Source organism: Podarcis melisellensis (genome assembly GCF_964234715.1).
Source record: "Podarcis melisellensis genome assembly, chromosome: 12".
Lineage (NCBI taxonomy): Eukaryota > Metazoa > Chordata > Lepidosauria > Squamata > Lacertidae > Podarcis > Podarcis melisellensis.
This window is the reverse complement of record NC_138544.1, coordinates 48,014,288-48,040,055: the sequence shown is the minus strand read 5'-3', so window position 1 is coordinate 48,040,055 and position 25,768 is coordinate 48,014,288. Positions and strand designations below refer to the sequence as shown.

Here is a 25,768-nt window from a genome sequence, read left to right as displayed (position 1 = left end):
AAAATGGCTGCCATGGGCAGCAAAAGAGGCGATGGTAGAGTTCATGCCATTGAGTACAGTCACAAAACAAGCACAGCCATTATGACATAGCACAATTGGGTTAGGCTACAGTTTGAGGACTAATACGGTCATCTCTCACTACAGAAGTGATCAATAACCAAGGAAGGGGCAGTTTAATTGTCCTAATTTTGCAGCTCAGACATCATTCTGCTGAGGGCTGGAGGTTGACAGTGCTGGATAGGAAACAATATTTAATAGGTGGAGGAGCAGCTGGCCTGCTAATATAGCAATAGATAATAGGTGGCGAGTTCACAGGAGCATATGATGGGAAATATATTGATAATGCCATTTTTCTTAAACTTTTGAAAATGTATGTAATGAATGTAATTTCGGGTTGAAAATTAATTTAAGGTATAAGAATCATTGGATTCAAACTCATGCTTTTTCCGCCCTAATGGCACTTGGTGCTAATAATATCTGTCTAGCCAGCTAAAGAGGTTTTAAAAGAGTAGGCCATTAGAGTAGCCATCTGACCTTGATTAAAACTGCATTAACCTTTACATTAAAATGCATTTAAAATGCAGACATGCTGAAAATATCAAACACAAATAACATAAATCTCAGAGATTCTGCGGCTTTACTAGCTTATTTGTGTGAACGGCAGCAATTTGTTGCCGTGACATCTACAATTTCCCAGGGAGGAGGTAGCATTTTTTGTCGCATTAATTTCCGTGCTGTGAGTTGGCATTGCTCTGGATGGTAATTGGGAGGAAGCAACGGAATTAATGGCCATTCCGATGAAGTTTCACAGGACACAATCTTCGCTGGAGATGGTCCGGAAGATCGTTTAGAGTTCATTTTAATACTTTCCAAGTCAGCGGCATCATTTTGAAGGGCAAATCCCAGTTGTCAGGGTCTAAAATTATATAAGGTTGGACTATAATGGTGTATCACAGGTTTAACACACATAAGGTCTCAAATTCAACCCCCAGGATTTCCAGTTGACAGACAACCCTGCCTGAAACTCTGGAAAGCCATTGCCAGTTGCCAGGGAATGGTCTGAATCAGAGGATTGGGAAATGCATTCTCAGCCAAATCAGCTCCTCTTTGAAGGAGAAGGAGGAAGAGGGGGAAGATCCAGCGGTTTCAGAAGCAGAGGGAGACACAAATACTGAGCAGCTTAGACAGGAGTTGCCTAGCTAAGAGATAGTGGACAAGGAAACAGAAGGGAGGGAACAGCCAGCAGAGACGTCATTAGAGTTTTGTGGGGCCCTCCCTCCCCAAGAACTAAGAGGTCCATCCACATTAGAGAACAAAGAATGCAGAGCAGAGGAGGAACTTCCCGTTAGCACCCTGGATGTTGTGGGAGACGGAAGGGGGAGGATTTAGAGTAGCCAACTGCTCTCCTTGTGGAGAGATGTGGATTTTTGCTTGCAACCAGATGATTGAATAAAAAGGACTATAAAATGTAAATTGCTCGTCAATTCTTATCTGTGAAGTTACCGAAGGGAGGGTAGGACTCTCCACACCTGACACCAGTCAGCACAGTCGGTATGGAGATGGACAGAGCAAATGGTCTGATTTGGTATAAAGTATCTTCCTGTTTGCCTAGTTGCACCACTACCCTTCATTCTGGAGCCCAAGGACAAGTGGCAATTGGAGCTGAGTATTCTTTCTCCCTGCAGCTGCTCTTCCATTGGCCAATGGATGGGACCAGGTAGGACTTCTGGTTGCTGTGATGTTCTCCCTGGGAGGTAGGAGGTGCAGTCATGCACCCAGTGACCCTTATTCCCTGATGGCAGAGGCCAGAGGCAGCTTCCCTTCAGGGGCGACAAACGCATCATGCTATTTATTGTAAAGAATTGGAAGTGATGTAACTTTATGTTGGCTCTCACAAGCAGAAGGTGAGGGTGCTACAACTGTCACTGGGCTGCACAACTTCAGGTGGGAAGTCGTGCAATGGACTGCTCCTCCATGCAAAGAGGCGTGTATGACTGATGCCACAAGCAACTCTGAGTTCATACCATTCACCTGGCTGGCATATTTGCACAGGTTTGGCGCTGTGTTCACTCAGGTCAGCTCCTTGGAAATGTTATCTCAGCATAAATATCTCAGTCTCCTTTTAAAGAACTCTAAGCTGCTGAATTACAGAGTGTGATTAGCATAATGAAGGGAAAGACAATATTGACATTTCCTATGTCTGCACTCAGATAATGCTATATGAAAAGAGATATCTGAAATGCTAATGGAAATGTAATTGATGTAGCCTGGGCACTTACATTACCACCCACTGGAAAGGTTAGGAGCAAGCTTGTGAGGTAGATAAGATTAAAAAGCATTACTATTGCATTAACGCAAAACATATTTAGATTGCCAAATTTGATGTGAGATGGGGTGCTAAGAATTGCTTTCTGAATCGGAGGCCTTCAGCAGGGAAATGGTGCTCTGTGAATGAGGCTAACGCTATGACTTGCAGAGGGCTGTACTATTTTGGAGATTTGTTTTAGAAAAGAGAAGGAGAAAGAAAGAAAGAGATAAGGAAGTTGAGCAGAAAAGGAGAAGAAACACCAACCGTGCCAATTTATGCTGAGCCGGGTATCTCTAAGGCAAGTTTGTGGGAGTGGCAAAGCACATCCTGAGCATGTGTAGAGTGCATTTCACAATTGAGGGGAGCCTAGGAAGATACATTAAGTTATACCAGGTCAGCCACTATTGGTCTACCTAGCCCAGAATGAGGTCATTCTGACTGACAGCTGGTCTCCAGGGTTTCAGGCAGAGACAATGTTCTTTCTTGTCATCTGTTACCTGATCTTTTAACTGGGGAGGGCTAAAATAATACCAACGGGGGGATATAAATGCAGTAAACAATAATAAAGTTATAATCACAGGTCTCCCAATGTCAGGTCTAATTTGACTCTCCACAGCTGCTACCCCTCACTCAATAACCACCCACCTACTCAACCTGTACGGTAACATGACAATTAGGTTCAGAGGCAAAAATGCCATTCATGCAAATTGCTGGGCAGGGACTGAATCTACAAGTCAGATTCAAAGGTTACTTGGGTTGCATTGGCATGTAGGCCACCATTTTCCCACCCATGCATAAAAGCATTGTTCTTCAACCTTGGGTTGCCAGATGTGGTTGGACTACAACTCCCATCATCCATGGTCAGCTTAACAAATGGTCAGGGCTGATGGGAGTTGTAGTCCAACAATGTCTGGGCACCCAAGACTGAAGAACACTGCTTACAGAGTAAAGGTAAAGGGACCCCTGACCGTTCAGTCCAGTCGTGGATGACTCTGGGGTTGCGGCACTCATCTCGCTCTATAGGCCGAGGAAGCCGGCGTTTGTCTGCAGACAGCTTCCAGGTCATGTGGCCAGCATGACTAAACTGCTTCTGGTGAACCAAAGCAGCACATGGAAACGCTGTTTACCTTCCCTCTGCAGCGGTACCTATTTATCTACTTACACTTGACGTGCTTTCAAACTGCTAGGTGGGCAGGAGCAGGGACCGAGCAATGGGAGCTTGCCCCGTCGTGGGGATTCGAACCGCCGACCTTCTGATCAGCAAGCCCTAGGCTCTGTGGTTTAGACCACAGCACCACCCGCATCCCATGTTTATAGAGTAGTTCTGTTCTAACTCTTACTGCCTGGTTCAGAGTACTGGCATTTCATTTAAAAATAAATAGGATTGGCTTCCTTTTTCTTGATGCACCTAAACGCACTATCAGCCAAGGTTGTTTATTCCCACTGGCAACCAGGCTATTGTTTCAAAGGATGGCAGAGATCCAGTGTTCTCTTGGTTCACAGTGCAGCTCCAGACCAATCAACCTTAAGTTGTTTAAGGCTGCTGTGTACTTTAAGTGTCTATAAATCAGCCTAATGAATAAAACAGCACATGCAGAAATTCATTACATATTGGATACACTGGGGTGCGATTTTATAATTTGATGCATGCTTGTTTTGCAGCATAACATCCAGCATATGGAGTCAATATTACAAAAGGCTGACATTTCTTTCCCTGTAAGTGGAAAGCATTTCCAAAATAAATGAAAGGAGAAAACCCAGCTAAATGTTTTATTATAATAAAGTTACTTGAGGCCAGAAGTTCAATAAGGAGGATTTATAAACGTATCATTCCAGTTCTTGGAAGGATTTCAACATAATTTGCTCGTGGCGTAGCAAAGTGAGGTGAAATCCATCTATGGTCCCTGCGGAGCAATAAATACACAAAAATGTCTATTTAGATTTGCCATTTGAGTTTACTGTGCCACACACACACAAATTGCTCTAGATCATCCTGACCAAATATTTCTGACTCTTGGGCCAGTAAGGAATCATTTTACAGTGTGCATTTTTAAAGTAACGAATGCCACTTTAACTGTAAGCACAGTGTTCATGTCTGCCTGCAAAACAAAACCTGGTCCTTGTAAATCCCTGCGCTCAAATTGGTCTACTTGGATGTGTAAGGACTACCAATGTGATGAATGGTTTGCAGAGGTGGGCTCCAAGGTTTCCACCTTCACAATAATGTTGCATACCCTTTTAGGCTGAGTTGACAGTGTAAATACATTACAATAATGGAGGCTTCATTTGATGCCCATTTGTAAAGGCACATAGATTTTTCAGTTTATCCAGGTAATTAGGTTTCTCTATTTTCTTCCCTTCTTTCTGCTGTGAGACCACAATCATTTTATTTACAACCTGAAGCATCCTTACAACCATCTGCTGTTGATAAATTTCAACACATAATATGGTAATTCAGACAAACAACAATTTGTTTCAGTTGTATGAATAATAAAACCGCATTTCAAATTCTTTTTTTTAATTTCTTTTTATTAATTTTCATTTACAAAAACCAAAAGTAAACAAATCAATAATACCCACACAACAATAAACAACAAAAAGATAATATAGTTTCTGTTACAATCCTTCATCATCTTATTTGTATCCCTCCTATATGTACATGTTGACCTCCTTCCCTCCCCCCCCCCCTGATTTCGGGCTTCATGGTAAAGCAGCTTCTTTTTTTTTGCAAAAACTGCATTTCGAATTCTTTACAAGGTTAACTAACAATGCTTCACTTGTATCAGCAATTCTAAAAATCAGATAACCATGTGCTTGACTCTACAGCTTTTTGTATAGGATTTTTACCCGTTAGGTTTACAAACTCTAAATTTGTCTTTGTCAAATGAAGCAGGTCATATCCGTCAACATTTCTCCACTGAAAATATCCTGTGAACTGCCCCTGAGACCTGTGGGTATAGGGCGGTATATAAATTCAACAACAACAGGGACATCCTATTTCTCCATCATCATCATCATCATCATCATCATCATCATCATCATCATTTTATTATTTATACTCCATCCATCTAACTGGGTTGCCCCAGTCACTCTGGAAGGCTTCCAACACATATAAAAACATAATAAAACTATACAGGGCCGTCTTTAGGTGTCTTCTAAAGGTTGTATAGTTACTTATCTCCTTCGCTCGGGGGTTGCATCTCCATACATTCCATCATTTCTCTGATGAAAACAGGGACATCCTACCACATCCTCCAATGTTTCTTATTTATTTATTTATTCTGCATTTTCAAAAACAGGAACAGAGAGCATATTTAACCTTGCTCCCCCTCCCTCCCCTCCCCCTGTTCCACTTTCAACTTTTTACCAAATACAGCATGTGTACTTATACCATATGGCTTCCCTTCCACACTTTACCTGGTTCCTTTGCTTTTCTACTACTCCGCGCAATCCACATCTTTTTAATCATCCAATTTGTTATCAATTAGAAACTCTTATCTATTTCAGCTCTGCTGGATTCACTCGAAACCTGCCAAGCTGTGTATTTGTTTATACTGGTTCTTAAAATATTCAGTGAACATTATCCATTCCTCCTTGTATTCCTTATCTTTGTTTGTAATAAATAGTGAAAGGGATTAGTTTGTAATAAATAGTAAACTTTGTTGGACTAGTCATGTTGTGCGGATGCCTGATTATCGTCTTCCAAAGCAACTACCGGTACTCTATTCTGAACTTATAAACGGAAATCGTAACGCTGGTGGTCAACAAAAGAGGTTCAAAGAACTCTCTCAAGGAAAATCTAAAAAAACGTATTATAAACACCGACAACTGGGAAACACTGGCCTGTGAGCACTCCAATTGGAAAACAGCCTTTGCCAAAGGTGTCAGGGGCTTTGAAGACACTCGAACTCAGGATGCAAGGGAGAAATGTGCTAAGAGGAAGGCATGGTTGTCAAACCCTCACCATGATCAACTCCTGCCCGGAAACCAATGTCCCTACTGTGGAAGGATGTGAGGATCCAGAATTGGCCTCCAGGGTCACTTACGGACTCACTGTTAAAACCCTATTTATGGAAGACAATTTTACTTGGCTATGAGTGATTGCCAAAGAAGAATAAATAGTGAAAGAGGTGAAGAGAGACTTGGGATCAGGAAGTATGGTTGGGCTCCAGAACTGGTGGCAGAGAGAGACATGTGAGACATTGTGGGAAGGATACTGCCCTGCTCCCTGGCTGACTGGTGGACATCACGGGTGCATCTTGAGGAGAACCTTTGCAGTTTTTCAGACAGCTGGGGAGCTTGTGCCACTTAGTATCACACAGACACAGAAGTGGGAAGAGAAGGACACAGAAACCACACACATCAATATTGCCAAGCAGAACCCCTACAACTAGGGAAAACTTCATGAAAATTCAGATGATGGCATTAATGCAGAACACCCTCCTTGCTTTTCCTTGCCATGGAGGGAACTATTGCCAGGATGGACTCAAGAATCCAAAATACCTTCCCAATTGCTTTCAGAATACCAATGGAGATTAATTGAATCAATGTCCTACAAACACAGTCATCAAATGTCCTACATATACATTAATCAAAAGTATCACTTACTGTGTGATAGCTTTCCAATAGTGTCTCAAAGGTAATGAGAACGTATTTTCTTCCCTTGCCAAGACTCAATAGGTTTTTAGAGGCACAATATTTTTATTTATTTATGTAATGAATTTTTGTACCGCTTTTTATCCGAGGGTTGAGGGTGGTTTGCAGTATGAAAATACATAATATTTTGAGGGGGGGTTTTAGGGTAGTGGTGGTAGATTGTATGCCAAGACCCTTCAAATTCCCTGATCCAGCAAGTGTTAAAATCCATTCAAGGATTCAAATTCTCAGAAGAGCCGGGCTCGCTTCCTGGTGAGGTAATGGGTCTTTAAGGTAACAAAGGAAGTGGATCTGTGCCAGAAGGATGATGGGTGGAGCCAGTGGCGTAGCGTGGGGGGTGCAGGGGGGGCCGGGCGCACCGGGCGCAACATCGGGGGGCGCTCGCACTCGCAGCTCTCTGCCCCTACCTGGCTCGCTCACTCTCTCTCTCACTGCAGGGGGCGCAAATTACTTGCCTTGCCCCGGGTGCTGACAACCCACGCTATGCCACTGGGTGGAGCCTCCTGTCCCAACTTGCTGGTAGTTAGAAAGACAAAGGCCAGAGCTGAGAGTTGAGTAATGTGAGCTAGAAGCTGAAAGCAAAGTTGCAGGCTGTGAAGCCGGAGACATGCCTGATTTCTGTTGGAATCCAAGGCTCTGGCTATGGGGGAAGCAAGGCCATTTTGAGTTTTTAATGCTGTAAACCCCCCCCCCTCACAAGAAACCAGGGCCCTGCGGGATTTGACATCTTTCTGCAGGGCCTGAAAGACAGAGCTGTTCCGCCAGGCCTTTGGTCGGGGTTCAGTCTGATTCTTTTCTTTCTGTATACGAACAAGCATTAAAAAGGCCTCCTAGCCAACTCACAGGTCCTTTATAAGACCAGTGTTAACAGTTGGCCCTGGAGAATATTAACCACTTTCAATTTTACCCATGGACTGCCATATGTCCAGATTTTAATTTGCTCTGAACTAATTTTAAGATGTGTTTTAATTAATTGATTGCCTGTTTTTATGTTCTTCTGTTCTTTGTATACTGTGTTAGTTTTGTGATAATAGCAGGAGAGGGTGAATTACAAATATTATTATTGTAGACTCAGGTTGTATATATGTGTAAATAAACCGTACATCATAAAGACACCACAGTCTCTGCTGTCCTTCATGCCAAAGGAAACATTAACCCTCGGGGAACGCCTGGAATCTCACATCACTTGAAGACTGGGGTGTCATGCAACAGTAACATAATAACAAACAAAACAATAACCCCTCCCAATATAGTTCTGAACCTGTTGACACGGCTCTTTATGGATCATTTCTCTCACAGCTATGACGTTTGTCTATCCCCTCCACCAGCAACTGAGCTGGATTGGAAACCTTATAGTCTTTCCAACCACAGCACTGGTGTTGTGAGAAAATACCCTTATGCTAAGTATACCATCCTAGAGACCTTTCTGGGGAACCAAGCTTGATGCTCCATGAATGGCAACATGAAGTCTGCACAAGTCTAACTCCATTCCATACTTCTCCACTACAATGGAGGGCTATATGGCTTGAAGAAACCAAGTGGTCTTTTTTTCAGCCTTCACCTTGGGTTCTAAGTGGTTGTTTCAACTGGAAACATTTTACTAAAAGCCCTTTTGATGGAACCGAGTCCTGTAGGAACAAAGCCAGCAATTAATGAAATATGATAAAATAATAAAAGTAGTAATACATTAACTATATTATCCTTCCACATTTGGACAGTTCTTTTCATTATATCCTCTTTATGGACATCCTCCAGTCACATTTGAAAAGCTGCTTTATTGCAGTTCTGCGACTATTTTGGTTTCCAGACATTTAACAATCTACTTAATACCAATGTTCTCATTCGTCCTTCCATTTTCCACTGCAAGACATTATGCAAATGTTGAAGAGGTTTTTCTTTTCTTTTCTTTTTGTCCCTGTTCTGTTCTGGATATTACATCTGCACCATTCCTGTAGGCTTCTGAATCTTTGTTTTAAATAGATTGTGAAACCTGACTATTTCCCCCTCTCCATCAGTATGTCTGGGATGAAAATAGCATGCTTATGAGAAGAAAAATCACCTGCGTATGCACACGAGTTGCGTTTTAGAAACGAGATTCAGATTCATAGTGGGAAGGGATCAGTAGATCATCTGGGCCAGTGTTAAGATCCCATCACAGTTCCAGAGCGATGCAAAAGGGTTAAAATAAAAAAGTGTAGTCTTCTTTTCTGTACAGTGGTACCTCGGGTTACAGACACTTCAGGTTACAGACACTTCAGGTTACATACGCTTCAGGTTACAGACTCTGCTAACCCAGAAATAGTACCTCGGGTTAAGAATTTTGCTTCAGGATGAGAACAGAAATCGTGCTCCGGCGGCGCAGCAGCAGGAGGAGGCCCCATTAGCTAAAGTGGTGCTTCAGGTTAAGAACGGACCTCCGGAACGAATTAAGTACTTAACCCTAGGTACCACTGTAATTCATTTTCAGTTTTGCACAGCTTGTGCTTTACCAAATCTAAACACAGCTCAGCAGAGCAGAGATATTTGGTGACTCAAATAAAGCATGCAAGGAATCGTCTGCTTTTGCTTCCTGCCAGAACATTAAAAACAGGAGTGTGTGGAGCAACTTGCAGCCCACAGTACATTGTCAGTGGGCAGCACCTGCCTTGGTGGGTTCCACACTAAGCAAGAATGGAGTATATCCACGAAGTTAGGAACATAGGAAGTTGTCCTATCAGGTTGTGGACTCTCCTTCATTGGAGGTTTTTAAGGAGAGATTGGATGGCCACCTGTCACTGATAGATAGAATCATAGAATTGTAGAGTTGGAAGGGACCACCAGGGTCATCCAGTCCAACCCCCTGCAATACAATAATCTGTTGCCCTAAAATTGGGCTCAAAAGGACAACCCTGAGATTAAGGGTCTCAAGCTCTACTGACTGCTTTAGCTGAGATTCCTGCATTGCACAAGGTTGGAATAGGTAACCCTTGGGATACCTTCAAACTCTGCAAATCTGTGATTCAGATTGAAATAGTTTATCTAGCTTAGTATTGTCTACTACTTAGTATTGCGGCTTTCTCCCCATTGAAGTGCAGAGTGTTTGAGGACCAGGACATTCGCAGGGAAACCAAAATGCTTGTTTACAAAGCTATTGTACTACCAAACCTTACTGTATGCTTGTGAAACATGCACCACTTATAAACGCCATCTCCAGCTCCTCGAAAATTCTACCAACAGTGTCTCCAAAAAATTCTACACATGACTTGGGAAGACAGGCGAATTAATATCAGTGTACTGGAAGAAGCAAAGATCACCAGTGTGGAAGCAATGATTCTTCAACATCAACTTAGTTGGACTGGTCATGTTGTACAGATGCCTGATCATCGTCTTCCAAAGCAAGTACTCTACTCCAAACCTAAAAATGGAAAGTGTATTGCTGGTATATTTAAAGAGGTTTAAAGACTGACTCAAGGCAAATCTAAAAAAATGTAGTATAAACACTGACAACTGGGAAACACTTGCCTGCAAGCACACCAATTGGAGAACAGCCTTTACCAAAGGTGTTATGGGCTTTGAAGACACTTGAACACAGGACGCAAGGGAGAAACAAGCTAAGAGGAAGGCACGCTTGGTAAATGGACACTGTGATCAAGTTCTGCCCCGTAACCAATGTCCCCACTGTGGAAGGACGTGTGGATCCAGAATTGGCCTCCATAGTCACTTACGGACTTATTGTTAAAACCGTGTTTATGGAAGACTATCTTACTCGGCTATGAGTGATTGCCGAAGAAGAAGAACAACACACACTGGCAGCAGCTCCTCAGGGTTCCAGGCAGGGGTCTTTCTGCATTCCTACCTAGAGATGAAGGGACTGAACCCAGGACCATCTGCATCAAAGCAGATGCTTTTCCACTGTAATATGGTCTTTCGCTATATCATATCTCCAATAGTAGGCCCACCACCAATGACAAGGAAGTTCTGTAATCATTAGGAGTTGTCCTAATCAATGGAACACCAGCTGAAACTTAGTGCAAATGAGGACGGTATGTCTTATTTTACCTAGGCTTCATAGAAACTGTGTGGGGTTTTTTATATATCTTTCATGTGTTTCTTCTTCCTCTTCCTCCTCTTCTTCTTCTTCTTCTTCTTCTTCTTCTTCTTCTTCTTCTTCTTCTTCTTCTTCTCATTCTGAAATAGCATTCTTCCACTCCAGGAAGTAATTTTTTTTTTAATTGCCAGCCATGATCTGCAAGAGCTTTGCCAGGCTGTGAGAGAAATGTCAATTAATTGTCAATTCGGAATACTGAGGAAATTGATTAATTGGCACCATGAAAATTCCCAAATCAGCAGCAATAAATAATTCTTTTCTAAAAAAGTTTTGACCCAAGAAGTGCTAAAACACCTCAGATTGCTGCTGCTGCTGTTAAAAATGACTGATGAAGCTGTATTCTCACTGTAATCTTTGTAGGTCCTAAAACGTCTGACTAATTGATCATCACAAGAATGACACAAAGCCAAGAATGGAACAAAGTGTCACCATTGCTGAATGAGATACCCCACCTATAGCCCTCATTTCATTTCTATCTTTCCTCCACAGTTTTGCTGGTGGGCACCCTTGATTATTCTGAGGTTGAAGAATAGGGCAAAGACCGTATCTTTTTAACCTCTGATGTCTATTGAATGAAATGCCATGCTTGGGCTGGATTCTTTCAGATTTGTATTCAGCGTAGCACCATGGATGCATGTTATGGGGGATTTAGACATGCAGCAAAATGAAGTGGTTGAAGTCTGAGATGGCTGAGTAGTGTAGACAACTCTGGACAACATGAGAGCGGTCCAGGTTACTACTTTGGAATGCTCTCTCATACAGTTAAACCAAACAAACACAGCTCCCTGCCCATAGAAAACTAGTATGCCAAGGAGAGAGCTGACTAGAACCTTTCTCCCTGATGAGCTACTACATTTCGAGGGAGATTGTCGTTGTTGTTGTTGTTACAGTGGTACCTTGGTTTTCAATCTGTTCCGGAAGTCTGTTCCAAAACCAAAGCATTCCAAGCTTCTGGGTCATGTGGCCAGCATGACTAAGCCACTTCTGGCGAACCAGAGCAGCGCACAGAAACGCCGTTTACCTTCCCACCGGAGCGGTACCAATTTATCTACTTGCACTTTGGCGTGCTTTCAAACTGCTGGGTTGGCAGGAGCAGGGACCGAGCAACGGGAGCTCACCCTGTTGCGGGGATTCATGCCACCGACCTTCTGATTGGCAAGTCCTAGGCTCTGGGGTTTAACCAACAGCGCCACCCACGTCCCTAATAATCAATGTACTGTACTATAAAATAAATAGCACAGTATTGTAGATGATAATTATTATTTTTTTAAAAAGAAATTCTTACCTGCACAGATGATAGTCATTGTTTGGATGGGGGGACTTTTATTCATTTTCGCAGTCACACAATCAATCAATCAATCAATCAATTAATCAGTAGCTGACCCGGGTTCCACACAGTCACAAAAACAAATTAACCGAAAAAGCCTCAAAAACAAAAGCGCCAAACTTAATCTGTTTCGGAAGTCCGTTTGACTTGCAAAATGTTCGAAATCCAAGGTGCAGCTTCTGACTGGTGCAGGCGCCCTGGAAACAACAGCTGACAACCGCATTGGACTTTTGGCTTCTGCAAAATGTTTGGAAACCGGAACACTTACTTCTGGGTTTTCAGCATTTAAGAGCCAAGGCGTTTGAGAATCAAGACACCACTGTATTATTAAAAGGGAGCATTCAAATACCACCCTGTGCATCTGCAGTAACAGGCGATCAGGGCTGAGTCATGGAAAGAGCCAGGAGTCTCTGCCACAAAACAATCAGGGTCAGAGGGCCAGTCAGAAAGCAAAAAACAGAGAACAAACCAGGGATTGGTAATGAAGAGCAATTGGGATCAGAGGGCAAATCAAGAGGCAAGAATAAAGATGAAGACACAGTTAGGAGCAAAGGAAACTCCAGAAACACAGAAGAACAGTTCTCAGGTAGATGACGTTGCTCAAGCAATGATTGAAAAAGCAGCCTTTGTTTTTAAAGTCTGTTGACTTTATCAACATTTTCTTATGAATATTTTATACTATTTTGTGTAAAGCACTTTATTATTATCATTGAGTGGTCTATAAATCTTGTTAAATAAATTACTTCATTCGTATGATTGGCTTTCTTTGTAGAGGATGTATTTAATGGTTTGTTTGTGTTTAAAGCTCTACTATATATATATATATATATATTTGCTTTCGTAGATTTTCACGGGTACAGGAATGCAGGTTTTGGTGTCCTCGGGTGTCTTCCCGTGTAAAAGTTGGGGTGTCTAGGCGACGTTTCGACGAGGTCTCACTCGTCATCTTCAGGCTGGTGCTTTCGGCTTCTTGTTACTGGAACAGAGCAGGATCTCAGTGTTTGAGTTCCTATAAATACTGTTGAGGGGGTGTGGTGTATAGCCTCCAATGTTCTGGGCAGAGAGGAACACTAGCCTGGGAACTTCCTCTCTGCCCAGAACATTGGAGGCTATACACCACACCCCCTCAACAGTATTTATAGGAACTCAAACACTGAGATCCTGCTCTGTTCCAGTAACAAGAAGCCGAAAGCACCAGCCTGAAGATGACGAGTGAGACCTCGTCGAAACGTCGCCTAGACACCCCAACTTTTACACGGGAAGACACCCGAGGACACCAAAACCTGCATTCCTGTACCCGTGAAAATCTACGAAAGCATATATATATATATATATATATATATATATATATATATATATATATATAAAATATATATACTTCTGTTCCTGGCACGCAAGGAATTAAAGTAACCTCCCCAAATCTAAATCAAAGAAAACAGCATTCCCATTTTTCAACACACAGTGAAAATAGCAAGTTGTAGCGATTCCTTATCATCTGAAACACTAGCGCTGCACTGATCTTTTCATCATATTTCATTATCAAATGCAAGGTTAAATTCATTATATAGACATTGGTGGTGTGCGCTTTGCAAGGTTAATGCTAGTACAGTGATAACTCCTCTTTGAATATAATTATATTTTCTTGCATTCGCTCTGATATGTATATTCCCTTGCTGGCCTGGATGATATAGGGAACCCATGTTAAGTCTTTAAGCCAGCTGTGTTATTAGCATTTGGCATTAGAATTCATTATATAAATTTATTGAAGTGAAAGTGGAATCTACCAAATACAGTGTGTAAAGGGCAGTTGTTGCCCAGGATATGTTTTCTACATTACGCTTGTAGCTAATGACTCGCGACGATCCATTACCAGTATATATTACACTTTGGGATGGTGCCCAAAAGCTATTTCCACTGAAAACAGTTTAAAATTAAGAATCAATTTACATGGGCCATATCAACACACATCAAACTCAACGTGTCTCTTCTCAATGGGAACCTTGGTTTTCTAGCCGAGGAGATGAATGAGTAGAACACTCTGGTGACAAGAACAATCCTCATTCCTCCACTTACTCTTTTATGTGGATTCCTGGACACATTGTTCCAAAGTCTCTCACTGTGACCCATTCGCCATATAACTCTTTACTACAAGGAAAGTTACACGGCTATTTTTTTTTATCAATGTGGATCCCAAGTTGCAGACTAGCATTAAAAGGTGGATGCCTGATCTGAAAAGATTCAAGGAGGTGATGCCAAATGATATGTCGGAAGGCACAGGAATTGCAGAATATGATTTTCAGGGATCAGAGGGTGGTAATCCATAAAGCACTTTACTTTCTCCTATCTCCAGGCAGGGTCAGATTTAGGTTTGATGAGGCCCTATGCTACTGAAGGTAATGGGGCCCTTTATATGTCCAGCTGTCCTTTGTCAACAACAAATTGTCACTGTTTTTGTGTCAAATATATGCTATATGGTAATTTATGGACCTAATAGGTATCTAAAGCCATTTGCCACTGTTGCTGTATGTAGGTTTTATTTTATTTTTATCTTATATTTTGGAAATGTACATCCCGTTTTTTTCCCCTTTAATTTTTTGGGGGCCCCAAGCAAAAGCAGAACAAATTATACGAAATAAACGCAGGGGAAAATGCTATGCAAAATTAGAAATAATATAGGTTTTCATAATTGAAACAAGGCACAGAATTCTATTCCTATTTTTATATAATTTGGTTTGTCTTTCTACAGAATGTCAGTGTGTGTGTGTGTGTGTGTGTGTGTGTGTGCAGGATAATAACCTGTGGGCTGCATCTGCACTTCAGGGCTTTGGCTATAAGTCAGTGCCAATTTAAGGGCAGGCTAAGCAACGCGCAGCTGTGACAATTGTCAGCTGAGCAGGAGGGAAAGGATCTCCAGGGAAATGTCGCACAGGCGATTCAAAGGAGGAAAGGCTGTTCAAGTTCCTGGGAAGTCATAAAAGGCAACGGGACACTTGCCATTTGACTCCCACCAAGGCAGGATCAACTTAATAAATCTGAGGGGCAGACGTGGTGGCGTTTGGCACATGATTAACCCAGAGCATTACTCTAATTGGTTTAATTCATATATTTACTGTCAATCTTTAAAATACAACTTAGAGCTTTAAAGGGGCGGAATGATCCTTGGGCAAAGCCACCCTTTGCAAAAAGCCTGCAAGAATGGTGGGTGACTTGTCCGTTTGGCAATCACATATTTTTTCCTATTTATGGCTAAGATTGTAGGAGTATAATGTGTGCTTAATCTCCAGACAGCTCTCCTATTTAGAATAAAGCTCAGGTGTCCTCACTGTGGCCAATGTTAGGCTCGCAAGTAAGGGAACACAGAAGAATCCTACAGTGCTGTTATTGTGTGTGCAAGGAAAGGGGGGCTTTTACTGCCTCCTTTCTGGCACGACTGCCAGACTGGATAGGCCAGCCGGGCAAGGGACTCTCAGGTAGGCAGCCATGACACTTAATTTGTATTTGACCCCCCACACTGAGGGGGCCTGGCGTCATGTGACCCACCCCACCTCCACCTAGCGGGCCGGCACTCACCCAGGGGGAAGTGGGGGTGGCAGCCCCCCTCAATATGGGGGAGGGGGCTTGGCCGCTTGCCCAGAAATATTGAGGGGTCTGAATCCCTTTCTGCCCCCTATAGTTGGCACCACTGAAACTGGACATGAGTATAGCAGCACTTTGCCCCCTTTAGATTCCCAATAACTGATATTCGTGCCTCGTAGAACACAGCCATTAGTAGCCTTGTCCACCATACAGGGTGCACAGCAAACACTTATGAGGGGAGGCAGAAACAGCACCCAGCTTTCTTGTCCCTCACCAGTGCCCAAGGTAGCTTGCTTTTGTCTGTCAGACTCCAGTTTCATGGGTTCTTAATCTGTGGGTCCCCAGATGTTGTTGGACTACAACTCCCATCATTCCTAGTCAGCATGACCGGTAGTTAGGGATGATGGGAGTTGTAGTCCAACAACGTCTGGGGACCCACAGGTTGAGAATCACTGAAAGCAGAAGCAGATATGACTGGTTTTGCCAAAGTCTGCCGCTGATATAGACATGTGAGGGGCAGCAGTGGAGGAAGGGGTGTGTGTGGTGGGGCTGGGCCGCCCCGGTGTCACCATTGAGGGGGGTGGCAAAATGCCAGGCGGCACTCACCGCAGGGCCTGCAGCGCGCCCAAGTCACATGTGTCTCTGCTCGGAGAGGCGCAGTGGTTTGGGCGTGTACAGGCTCCGCGCTGCCCAAACGGTCTGCCCACTGCCTCCCCCCCAGCTGTAGGGCGGCTGAGTAGGAGGAGGCAGGCAGACTCTGGAGGCCCCGCAGCTCGCCCTGTCCCTGGGTGCACTCAGTGGCATAGCGTGGGGGGTGCAGGGGGGGCGGCCGCACCGGGCGCAACATCTGGGGGTTAGGGGGCGCAAATCCACAGGTTAGGGGCACAAATTACTTGCCTTGCCCCGGGTGCTGACAACCCACGCTACGCCACTGGGTGCACTGCCCCAGGCGCCCGAGCGGCTTCCTCCGCCGCTGGTGAGGAGGTGGGACGAGGGGGAAATTTCCTTGAGTCTGGCAGAAATGTGTGCGCGAATCCAACAGCCAATTTATTCGGCCTAAAATGGAGGAGTACAAGAGTAAAAACCTTTTGTAAATTAGTGTTTCCTGTAAACCACTTAGAGATCTTACTTCAATTAAGTGACATATAAATTCTGTTAATTAACTAATTAATTAGTTTAAAGGCAAAAGAGCATTTTAAGAAAAACATTCTCGTCCAACGCAATCCTATTGCAGCCACTTAAAAGCAGGCTTCTGGTCTCCTCATACACAACACCGCAGGGTTGATTTTCAGATAGTAGTAGCAGAGGCAAGCAAAGCGGGAGACAGGAGCCTTTCCTCATGACCCCCCCCCCCGCCACATATTCGTGATGGAGACTGGGAGAGACTGGGTAATTTTGAAGAGACAGGTGTATAACAGGCCTTCATTACGGTGTGCAAGTCTGCAGTCTGCATCACTGTAGGAACTGAAATGATCTAGAAATTGTTGTATGCAAGGAATCAGTTCTAGGTGGAACTAGCAAGGAAAGGAAGTTAAGGGATATTTGACTAGTATTAGTTTCATAAATAGGTTTGCAGTAGCACACTGCTAAGCAAAGTCCCCTCCCCTTCTAATCCAGCCTTTGTGAATCATTTACAGTGGTACCTCGGGTTAGATACTTAATTTGTTCCAGAGGTCCATTCTTAACTTGAAACTGCTCTTAACCTGAAGCACCACTTTAGCTAATGGGGCCTCCCGCTGCCACCGCGCCACTGGAGCACGATTTCTGTTCTCATCCTGAAGCAAAGTTCTTAACCTGAAGCACTATTTCTGGGTTAGCGGAATCTGTAACCTGAAGCGTATATAACCCGAGGTACCACTGTATAAACTTGCACAGGATGGGCTGCAGTTGAGAGACAGTAACTTGTGACAAAACACCCCGCAGGTTTAATACTGCCTTTTAAAACACTTAAATTATTCCTGTATATATATTGAAAAAGAAGTTCTATCTTGTAGATACCTGCTGTGCGAAGTAATTAATAATGATTTTTAAGTGCCCTAATAAATTTGGGTTTCATCGCTATCGTCTTGCATATCACTGACTTTTTAAAACAAGGGCCAGGAGCTCTTAAGGAGGACAATAACACATGTTAAAATGTACATTACCTGACATTTTCCCTTGGCACATCAATTATAATTAAAGAGTAATAAGAATGCCAAAATGGACCTCTCAGACACTTTCAGAGACAGGGTCTGGCATTAATAATTAAATCCATTAATTGTAACTACTATATTTTAGGGGTTTGTGTGTGAGCTTGAGCCTTCAGGTAGCGCACAAACTAATTCATTGCTTTTGCATTCCTGCCAGTCTTTGTTAATTAAGGTTCTTGATTTACTTAACTCCAGGACAGATGCGTGAGGAGTGCCCAAAAGTAAGCCAACAAAGGGCCACTAGTTCATATTACTGAAGACAGTTTGCAACCTCATGAAAAATGTTTCTGACGGCTTCACAAAAATTGATCCTCAAAATGGGTTATAATTGTTTTTTAAAAAGTTGTGGAGAGGGTGGAGTTTCTTTTGCTCATACTTGTGATTAACAGCAGGTTTCCTATGCACGTCCACTCAGAAGCAAGTCCTGCTGAGATTCAAGTGTGGTGGTTAGCTCTGGCGAATTTGTATTCATAAAGAATCCAAAATTGGAAACAGCCACTATGCTCTTTAGAATGTCCCTTTTGAATTGTTGATCCTAACCCATATGGTGGGTGTTAAGTTGTGGGTGAACATATCAGACGACACAGCAATTCTCCAAACAGCTCTTGTTTATTCACAGGTCAGAACAGAACTGAACTGAAGGGTTCAGCCAGCCTGCCTATATAGAGCTCCAGTACAACATAACTGTAACAACTTTCTGTAACTATCCAATCACTGAACATCACTTTTGATCCCTTATTTGCATATGTGGACCTGAACTATCTACAGTATCCCCCTGCTGGCCAGGGTGAGAACTTCAGTACATAACAGTGGGAGCTGTTGCAATCTCTGGTTGACAAACTGGCAGGGCCGGCTGAATCAGAGTACAGCAAGTCTGCTTTCTGCTATCACAACAAGGCTCTTTTGTGTTTACCTTTCTGAACTGGTAATATTTTTACTAGATGCTGCTGCTTTTAGGCTATTTCAGGCTGTCATAATTATTTTAATTATTTCAAGCCTACGGTGTTAGATCTTGGTATGCTGCTTTGGGAGGTTTATTAGAAAACTGGCTTATAAATGCAAATAAATGAACAAGATATAATTCCTTTTAATAGGAACTAGATGTACATTGCCAAGAATAAAAAGTGTCGCGGTCAGCACGAAAGGGACACGTTGAAACTGGCCCAGAAATTTAGTTTATGTATAAGGGTGGCTTTAGGGGTTGTGTTTTTTCAGCTATGGTCAATCATACCGCTTTGAGTTGTCTCTACAAGCTTAGAGGTAAGGTTGGCATGATTAATGAAACCCTGAGTCTGCTGAATTTTATGTGAATTTTGTCAGTGAAATTGCTTCTGTGTAATGACATGCCTATTCTTGCTGACTTGTTAGCATTTGGTTTTCGTGGGCAAGAACAGCAAATGTTCTTAAAGCACCCATTAATTAACTTCAATTAATTAACAGTAATGGCAATCATTCATCTAAACCCCTTAGTGGTAACTGCAGTCCTGTATTCTTGTTTAATGTAATTATCTATTTTAATTTTTCTGATGCACAAATAGTATGTCCCATATTATCTTCCAGCTTTCAGTTACCAGTCCTGAATGCACTTAATCACGGATGTGACATTCAGCTGAATGGATTATGGGACTTACTACATATCCTCCGACATGTTGAGTCCCCAAACTGGGACGCATGTCTTTCCATCTGTGCTCCTACTCAAGTCACATGACCCATGCGAGATCACAGAGCCCCAAAGGTGTGCTTTTTTCAGGGCCATGCTCTCATGGCACCCAAAAACTTCTCTGAACAGGGCTGCCTGCGTACTCATGACTGGTGCCCGCTGGGGCAAGATGGGAACGGAGAAGGGAAGGTTGTGGGCATAGAAAGTACTTGTGGAGCAACAGAGGACGGGGGTCAGAGCACAGGAACTAGAGGAGCAGGACCCCTCACCATCACCAGAGGGGTCCATCTCTCTACAAACATGGCAGAATCTGAGCTATAGGGAGCTCAGAGTTGTTAGACTACAACTCCCATCATCCCTAGCTAGCAGGATCAGTGGTCAGGGTTGATGGGAATTGTAGTCCCAAACCCAAGTTTGGGAAACCCTGCTCTAGGAGACAAAGACAGGCAAAGTCGCATAGCCCATCTCCCTAGCTGGCCAGGTGTGGCTTGTTAGCTCTGGGAGTAGGTGTGTGATTCCTCAACTGGATTAGGCTCAGGGCAGCTGAGGGTCACACACCTCATAAAGCCCAAATGTTACAATCAAGATTCAAGGCATAGAAGAGAAGCAGAACCAAGATGCTGTGTCTATTCAACTTCCCATACTGATGAACCATGGTTTGGGTATCTGAGGAGCTCCATGGAACTGATCTGCAAGTACTGTAACCTTGGTTTGGCTGCATAGGCAGGAACCTGGCCTTTGGACTTGGCTTGTTGTATTGAACCTGGACTGTGTTTCTTGACCTGTTGGACTGCCAGACTAGCATTTGCCCTTTAGACTGGTCGCCAGGTACGCCAGGGTTCTGGACAGATGTTCTCACTCAGTTGTGGGTCAGACACCCATTGCTGTTGACAAGGATTCTCATTGAGCAGATTATTAGCACCATCAGCATTGTATGATTTGTCAGAGCTGTTAAACTTTTGTTTAGTGTTAACAAATTTTTTATGGTAAGCTCAGTGCAGTATTCAACCAATGATCTAATAAATTGTCCCAATAAAATTTATCAGTTGAATTAATCAGGGTGTAAAATGACTACTCCACACTATATTTCTTGCTGTTTGATTTTTATTTAAAAACGGGCTGAATGAAAATTTATGAAAACAATTAAAGCTGTCACGAATAGAGTCAGACTCTATGCCTATAACTTAAGGTAACAGCAAGTCACTAACAGCTACAAGATTATAAAGTTAGCATGTTATTCTCAGGAAGTGTTACATTACAGTCATAAATTACCACTCAGCAGTCCATTAATTTCAAGTCGGTCTCTGAGAAAGAGGCTTTGTTTTGTTGCTGCCAAAGCTCCAATTGTCACTTGTGTAGCTTGTTGCTCTGGTACTGGAAACCATAATGACTGACAGACCAAGTCCAGATTTAAATACAAGTTTTCAGAAGGAGAGATATTTATTTTATATCTATTTACTGTATTATTGCATTTCTCTCTAAAGTGCCCAGGGTGATATACATGGTTCTCCTTCCTCTCCATTTTACCCATACAACAATCCTGTAAGGTAGCTTAGGCTCAGAGATGGCAACTGAATGAAGGTCACCCAGAGAGCATCATGGCTGAGCAGGGATTTGAACTCTAGCCTCCAATTTCCTTGCCCAACACTTTAACCATTGAACTACCGTACATTGTTGGTGATGGACAAAAGACCAACATATGCCTGCTTTGGTGGTTTCTGGGATTATTCTCCACTAGCAGAATGCTCATTATGATGTGCTTGGTGTATGCAGAAGGATGTATTTTGTCTTGTGAAAGCCTCACGGTGTGTGGCTATGGGCTCTGATCCATCGCACCTAGTATGGGATGGCTGTAGGTTAGGTTTTGTCATGCAGTGTCATGGGTGAAATACTCCCCCCCCCTTCCACACAGCAAAGATGAACTTCTTTACTTGTAAAGCATGTGGTGTATAGCATACTGCTCTAGGATATCCACCCACAGTTCAGATTTCTTTTTATTCATGAAATTTGCAAAATGACGTTTGGCCGGTCATTATCACTTGGCCTAGACTTGGCCAGAGTTGTTGTGAGGATTAACGAAAAGGGGAGAAGGGGTAAGATAAAAGCATAATGCATACATAATTTATTTTTATTATAGCCACTTTTTCTCCAAGAAATTCCAGACAACACACATGGTTATTTGCTCTTTCCCTGCCCCAACACCCTTTAATTCCACCCTGTCAGGTAGGTTAGACTACAGCTGATGTAGCCTTCGAAATGACAGGGGGTACAAGTCGTCTGTCCCCCCCCCCCCCGAATCTTTGACTATGCTTTCTGGAACCAATGGAAGCAGGGAATCTGTGGCCCTTTAGAGATTGTTTGACTACTACTCCTATCATCCCTGACCATTAGTTGTTCTGGCTGGGGCTGATGGGAGCTGGTCCAACAACATTGGAAGGGTCACAAGACTCCCATTTCTGTTGTACTTCAAAACATCTGGAGGGAACCAGATTGTGGAAGGCTCAAGCACCATGTGATATCTCCATGTGTGAATTATCTTGCGAACCTGCCTTTAGTCTAAAGCAAGAACTGGGAAGGTATGATTCTCCAGGTGTTGGTGGCCTACAGCTCCCATCATCCCTATTCGTTGACCCTACTGGCTGGGCCTATTGGGAATTGTAGTCCAAAAAATCTGGAGGATACTAGGTCAAAGAAGCCTGGGACGCATGGAAGTAGAGCAACCTGTGACCTTCCCAGATGATGTTGGACTTCATTCCTGACTGCTGTTTGGGATGGGGCTGAAGGGCAGTGGTTTCATTTTCAGGGGGTACTCAAGGGTACACAGTACCCACACCTCTTATTTATTGTCATAAAAAAGCGTGGCATTGCTGTAACAACTTCATGGTGAGTACCGGCACCTATTTTTCTAGAGAAAAGGCACTGCTGAAGGAAATTGAAGGGAACTGCAGCCCATCAACATTTGGAAGACCACAGGTTCCCCACCTGATGTACAGGTGTAGGTTTTTTCCTACACTCAAGTGGTGTATCAATTTTATGACATAAAAATGTACATTTAAAGCACATGGCTTACCCCCAAAGAATCCTGAGAACCGTAGAATACTTTTCACAGAGCTACAATTACCAGCGCCCTTAAACAAGTTTATTTTATATATATATAAATTTGTATACCACCGTATGCCTGCTGGTCTCAGGGCAGTTCTATGCATATGGTGTAGATGGGGGGGGGGGGGCGGAATCCAAGAAAAAGTGCAGCCTGCGACCACATCCCAATGAAACCTTTATTTGCATGCAACATAAAAACAGTGGCTACACAGGACAGAAACCCCAAGGAGAGAGGACCCTTTTCTTTGGGAGGGAAACTGCCTTAGGAAGCCCGGGGCGGGGGGGAAGGAAACTCCTTTCTCAGAGGCGAGAAGCCCCATCAGAGCTGAGGGCACCACGTTGCGTATGTGTGTTTTTTTGTGTTTGCACCCACACCACAAGAACCTGCTCTAAAAACCCCGCCTTGAGCTTCCTCTGCTCCCCCCCCCCCGCCTGTCATCCTCCCTCAAAAAAGCGCCGGGCGCTCCGTCTCGCTCTCCCGCCTCCCTTTTCCTATAGGAGGCGCGAGCGCGCCCGCGCGCCCGAGAGGCGGGAGCGCGCTGAGGGAAAGCTGCAGTCGGCGGCGGCCATCTTCTTTCAGGAACCGGCTGATTTCCACCGCCCCCCCCACCAATACCCCCCCTCCTCCACCTCCGCTGCAAATGAGGCAGCCCCAAGCGAGACCCCTTGCCACTCACTGAGCCGGTGCCGGGGGCGGGGAGCCGGAGGCACACGGAGAGACACCCACACAGGATAATTTGGAAGTGGGGCGGGGGAATCTCCCTTCCTGGCCGGCCGGGGTGCGGAAGGGGCTGCGGGAGGAGGGGGCGCCTCAGCCCTTGGCATTAGGAGCCCTGCGCCGGGAGTGGGCGTGAGGCTGGGGGCTTCCTCTCGGGGTCGGGCGCCCCTTCCCGGGTCCCCACCCCCCGCTGGCTCTTTCTGCCCCGCCAAGGTGCTGCTGCTGCTGCTGCTGAGGAGGCGGAGGCGGAGGCTGCTCTCTCTCTCCCCCTCTGGATGGGAGGATAAGCTGTAACCATGTTCAGCTTCGAAGGGGAGTTCAAAACCAGGCCCAAGGTGTCTCTTGGAGGAGCCAGTAAGAAGGTAAGCGACCCCCGCCCAGTGCCTGCGCCGCCCTTCTCAGGTCTCGGGGTCTCTACGCGATTTTTGTCTCCGCCTGCCTGCCTGCCTGCTTGCATGATTCCGGTGGGGCCCCGCGAAGCCGGCGTGACTAAGGTTAAATCTGAGCAACCCCTTGTTTCCTGCGGTGTCTTTTCTCACCTTTCTTAATAATAATAGTGATTTTTATTATTCCCCCCCACCCCAAGACTAGGGCGCCTCTGCGGGTGCAGCTCAGCACCAATGTGTCCTGGGTTTGTTTTTGTTAGGAGGAAAAGGCGCCTGGAGAGTCATTTGTGTCGCCCCGGCTTTGGTCTTTCCCGGAGAGGGTTTGCTTCAAGGCCGAGGGTTTTGAAAAGAGAAACTTGAGATGCTTTGGTTGCGAAATAGCCAGCAAAAAGGCAGAGGCGTGATTGGAAGGGGCCACCGTCCCATTTGTGAAACTCCTGTGGTGCTTCAGCTCTTGCAAGTGTCTCTTTCTCGGGTCCCTTGGCATCAGCTTGGCATCCAGTTGGGTGAAACGTAATTGTGGGAGGGGAGAGCTAGGGGGCAGCGGATAGGCCTCACTCTTGTGTTGTTAGGGGGGAGAGTTTAAGAATTTAGTCTGTAATCCTATAACAATGTTCACCTGGGTGTGATTGAATTGAGTAGGCATGGTAGGGTTGTGCTGTTAAATGCCCACATTGCACTCCTGAACTGTACAGAAGTCTGCGAAACATACTGATTCTTGGCACTGCCTTTTTAATACACGATTTGAGGAAAAACCAACTCCAGGTTTCTCAAGTAGATAGGACAGCAAGGAATGCATTCCTTCACTTTGGCCTAGGTTTTTCTTTCCTTTTTTCATTTTCTTATCAGCACTCTCTTACTTAATTTGTAGGCCTCTCCTAGTGCTGATAAAGCACCTAGGGGCCCACTAAAAATGTCCATGCGCAATATGACATCTATGTATAGCTTTCCGTTTTTTATTTAAAATAAGTATCTGTAATCTAAATGAACGGATTAAATAGGGGTGTGTGCGCTTTTTAAGTATTGAGATGGCACAAACTGAAACCTGGCCTGGTTTCAAAACTGTCTTGTGTCTTTTAGTGGTTTAGAGGCTATTTATGCAAGTCATTGGTTCTTAACATAAGTTTCCTGCCTGCAATGGGAGTAATAATGCTTATCTCATAGGATTGCTATGCAAAGGAACAGGTTTACCCACAAATGCAGTCATTTAGCATTTGCTTTAGTTAACTATAACGGCCTGTGTGTTTAAATGTACCCATCATTCAGAATTGAGGCAGACCTAAAAGCAACAGCTGGTCAGTCTGGTTTGAAGCTGTTCAGGTAACAAATACAAGATCTCATGAAGCTTGTGAAGCAGTTTGCATACTGAAAGTACTGTGCCAGTTATTAATGAAAATATGCTTTATTTGGATTCTTGATTTTTATTTTTAATTCTGAAATTTAAAATACTTCTCATGAATTGTATGAGATGGGGTCTTTAAATGATATATTGTGCCATAAAGAAATATCACAGCACACCCTTTTCTGCTCAGTGTTACCTATGCCATATTTTCATGAATCAGATGCACATCAGAAATATATTAGGTATGTGTAGCTATTCATCTGAATTACTGAGGAACTATCTACTGACACATTTCTGATGGCTAGAAGCCATTTACATTCATTAAATCACATGTGCAATACTGTTTTCTGCACTGAAGAAAGAATAAGTCTTGATATGCAAAGACGGCAGGGTATGTCCTATTCTTTAGGAATGTAT

At 43.8% G+C, this 25,768-nt stretch overlaps 1 protein-coding gene across 2 annotated transcripts in view; it reads left to right on the top strand.

Annotated features, from left to right (window-relative positions):
* The first annotated feature begins 23,430 nt into the window (after positions 1 to 23,430).
* UBE3C (ubiquitin protein ligase E3C) overlaps positions 23,431 to 25,768 on the top strand; it is a 58,957-nt gene continuing 56,619 nt past the window's right edge. For both annotated transcript variants that reach the window (XR_014173289.1, XM_081931539.1), the window contains exon 1: positions 23,431 to 23,985. Coding sequence is in view for 1 of the 2 variants with exons in the window: in XM_081931539.1 (XP_081787665.1) it covers positions 23,920 to 23,985 (66 nt within the window). In the remaining variant the exon portion in view is untranslated. The remainder of the gene's footprint in view (positions 23,986 to 25,768) is intronic.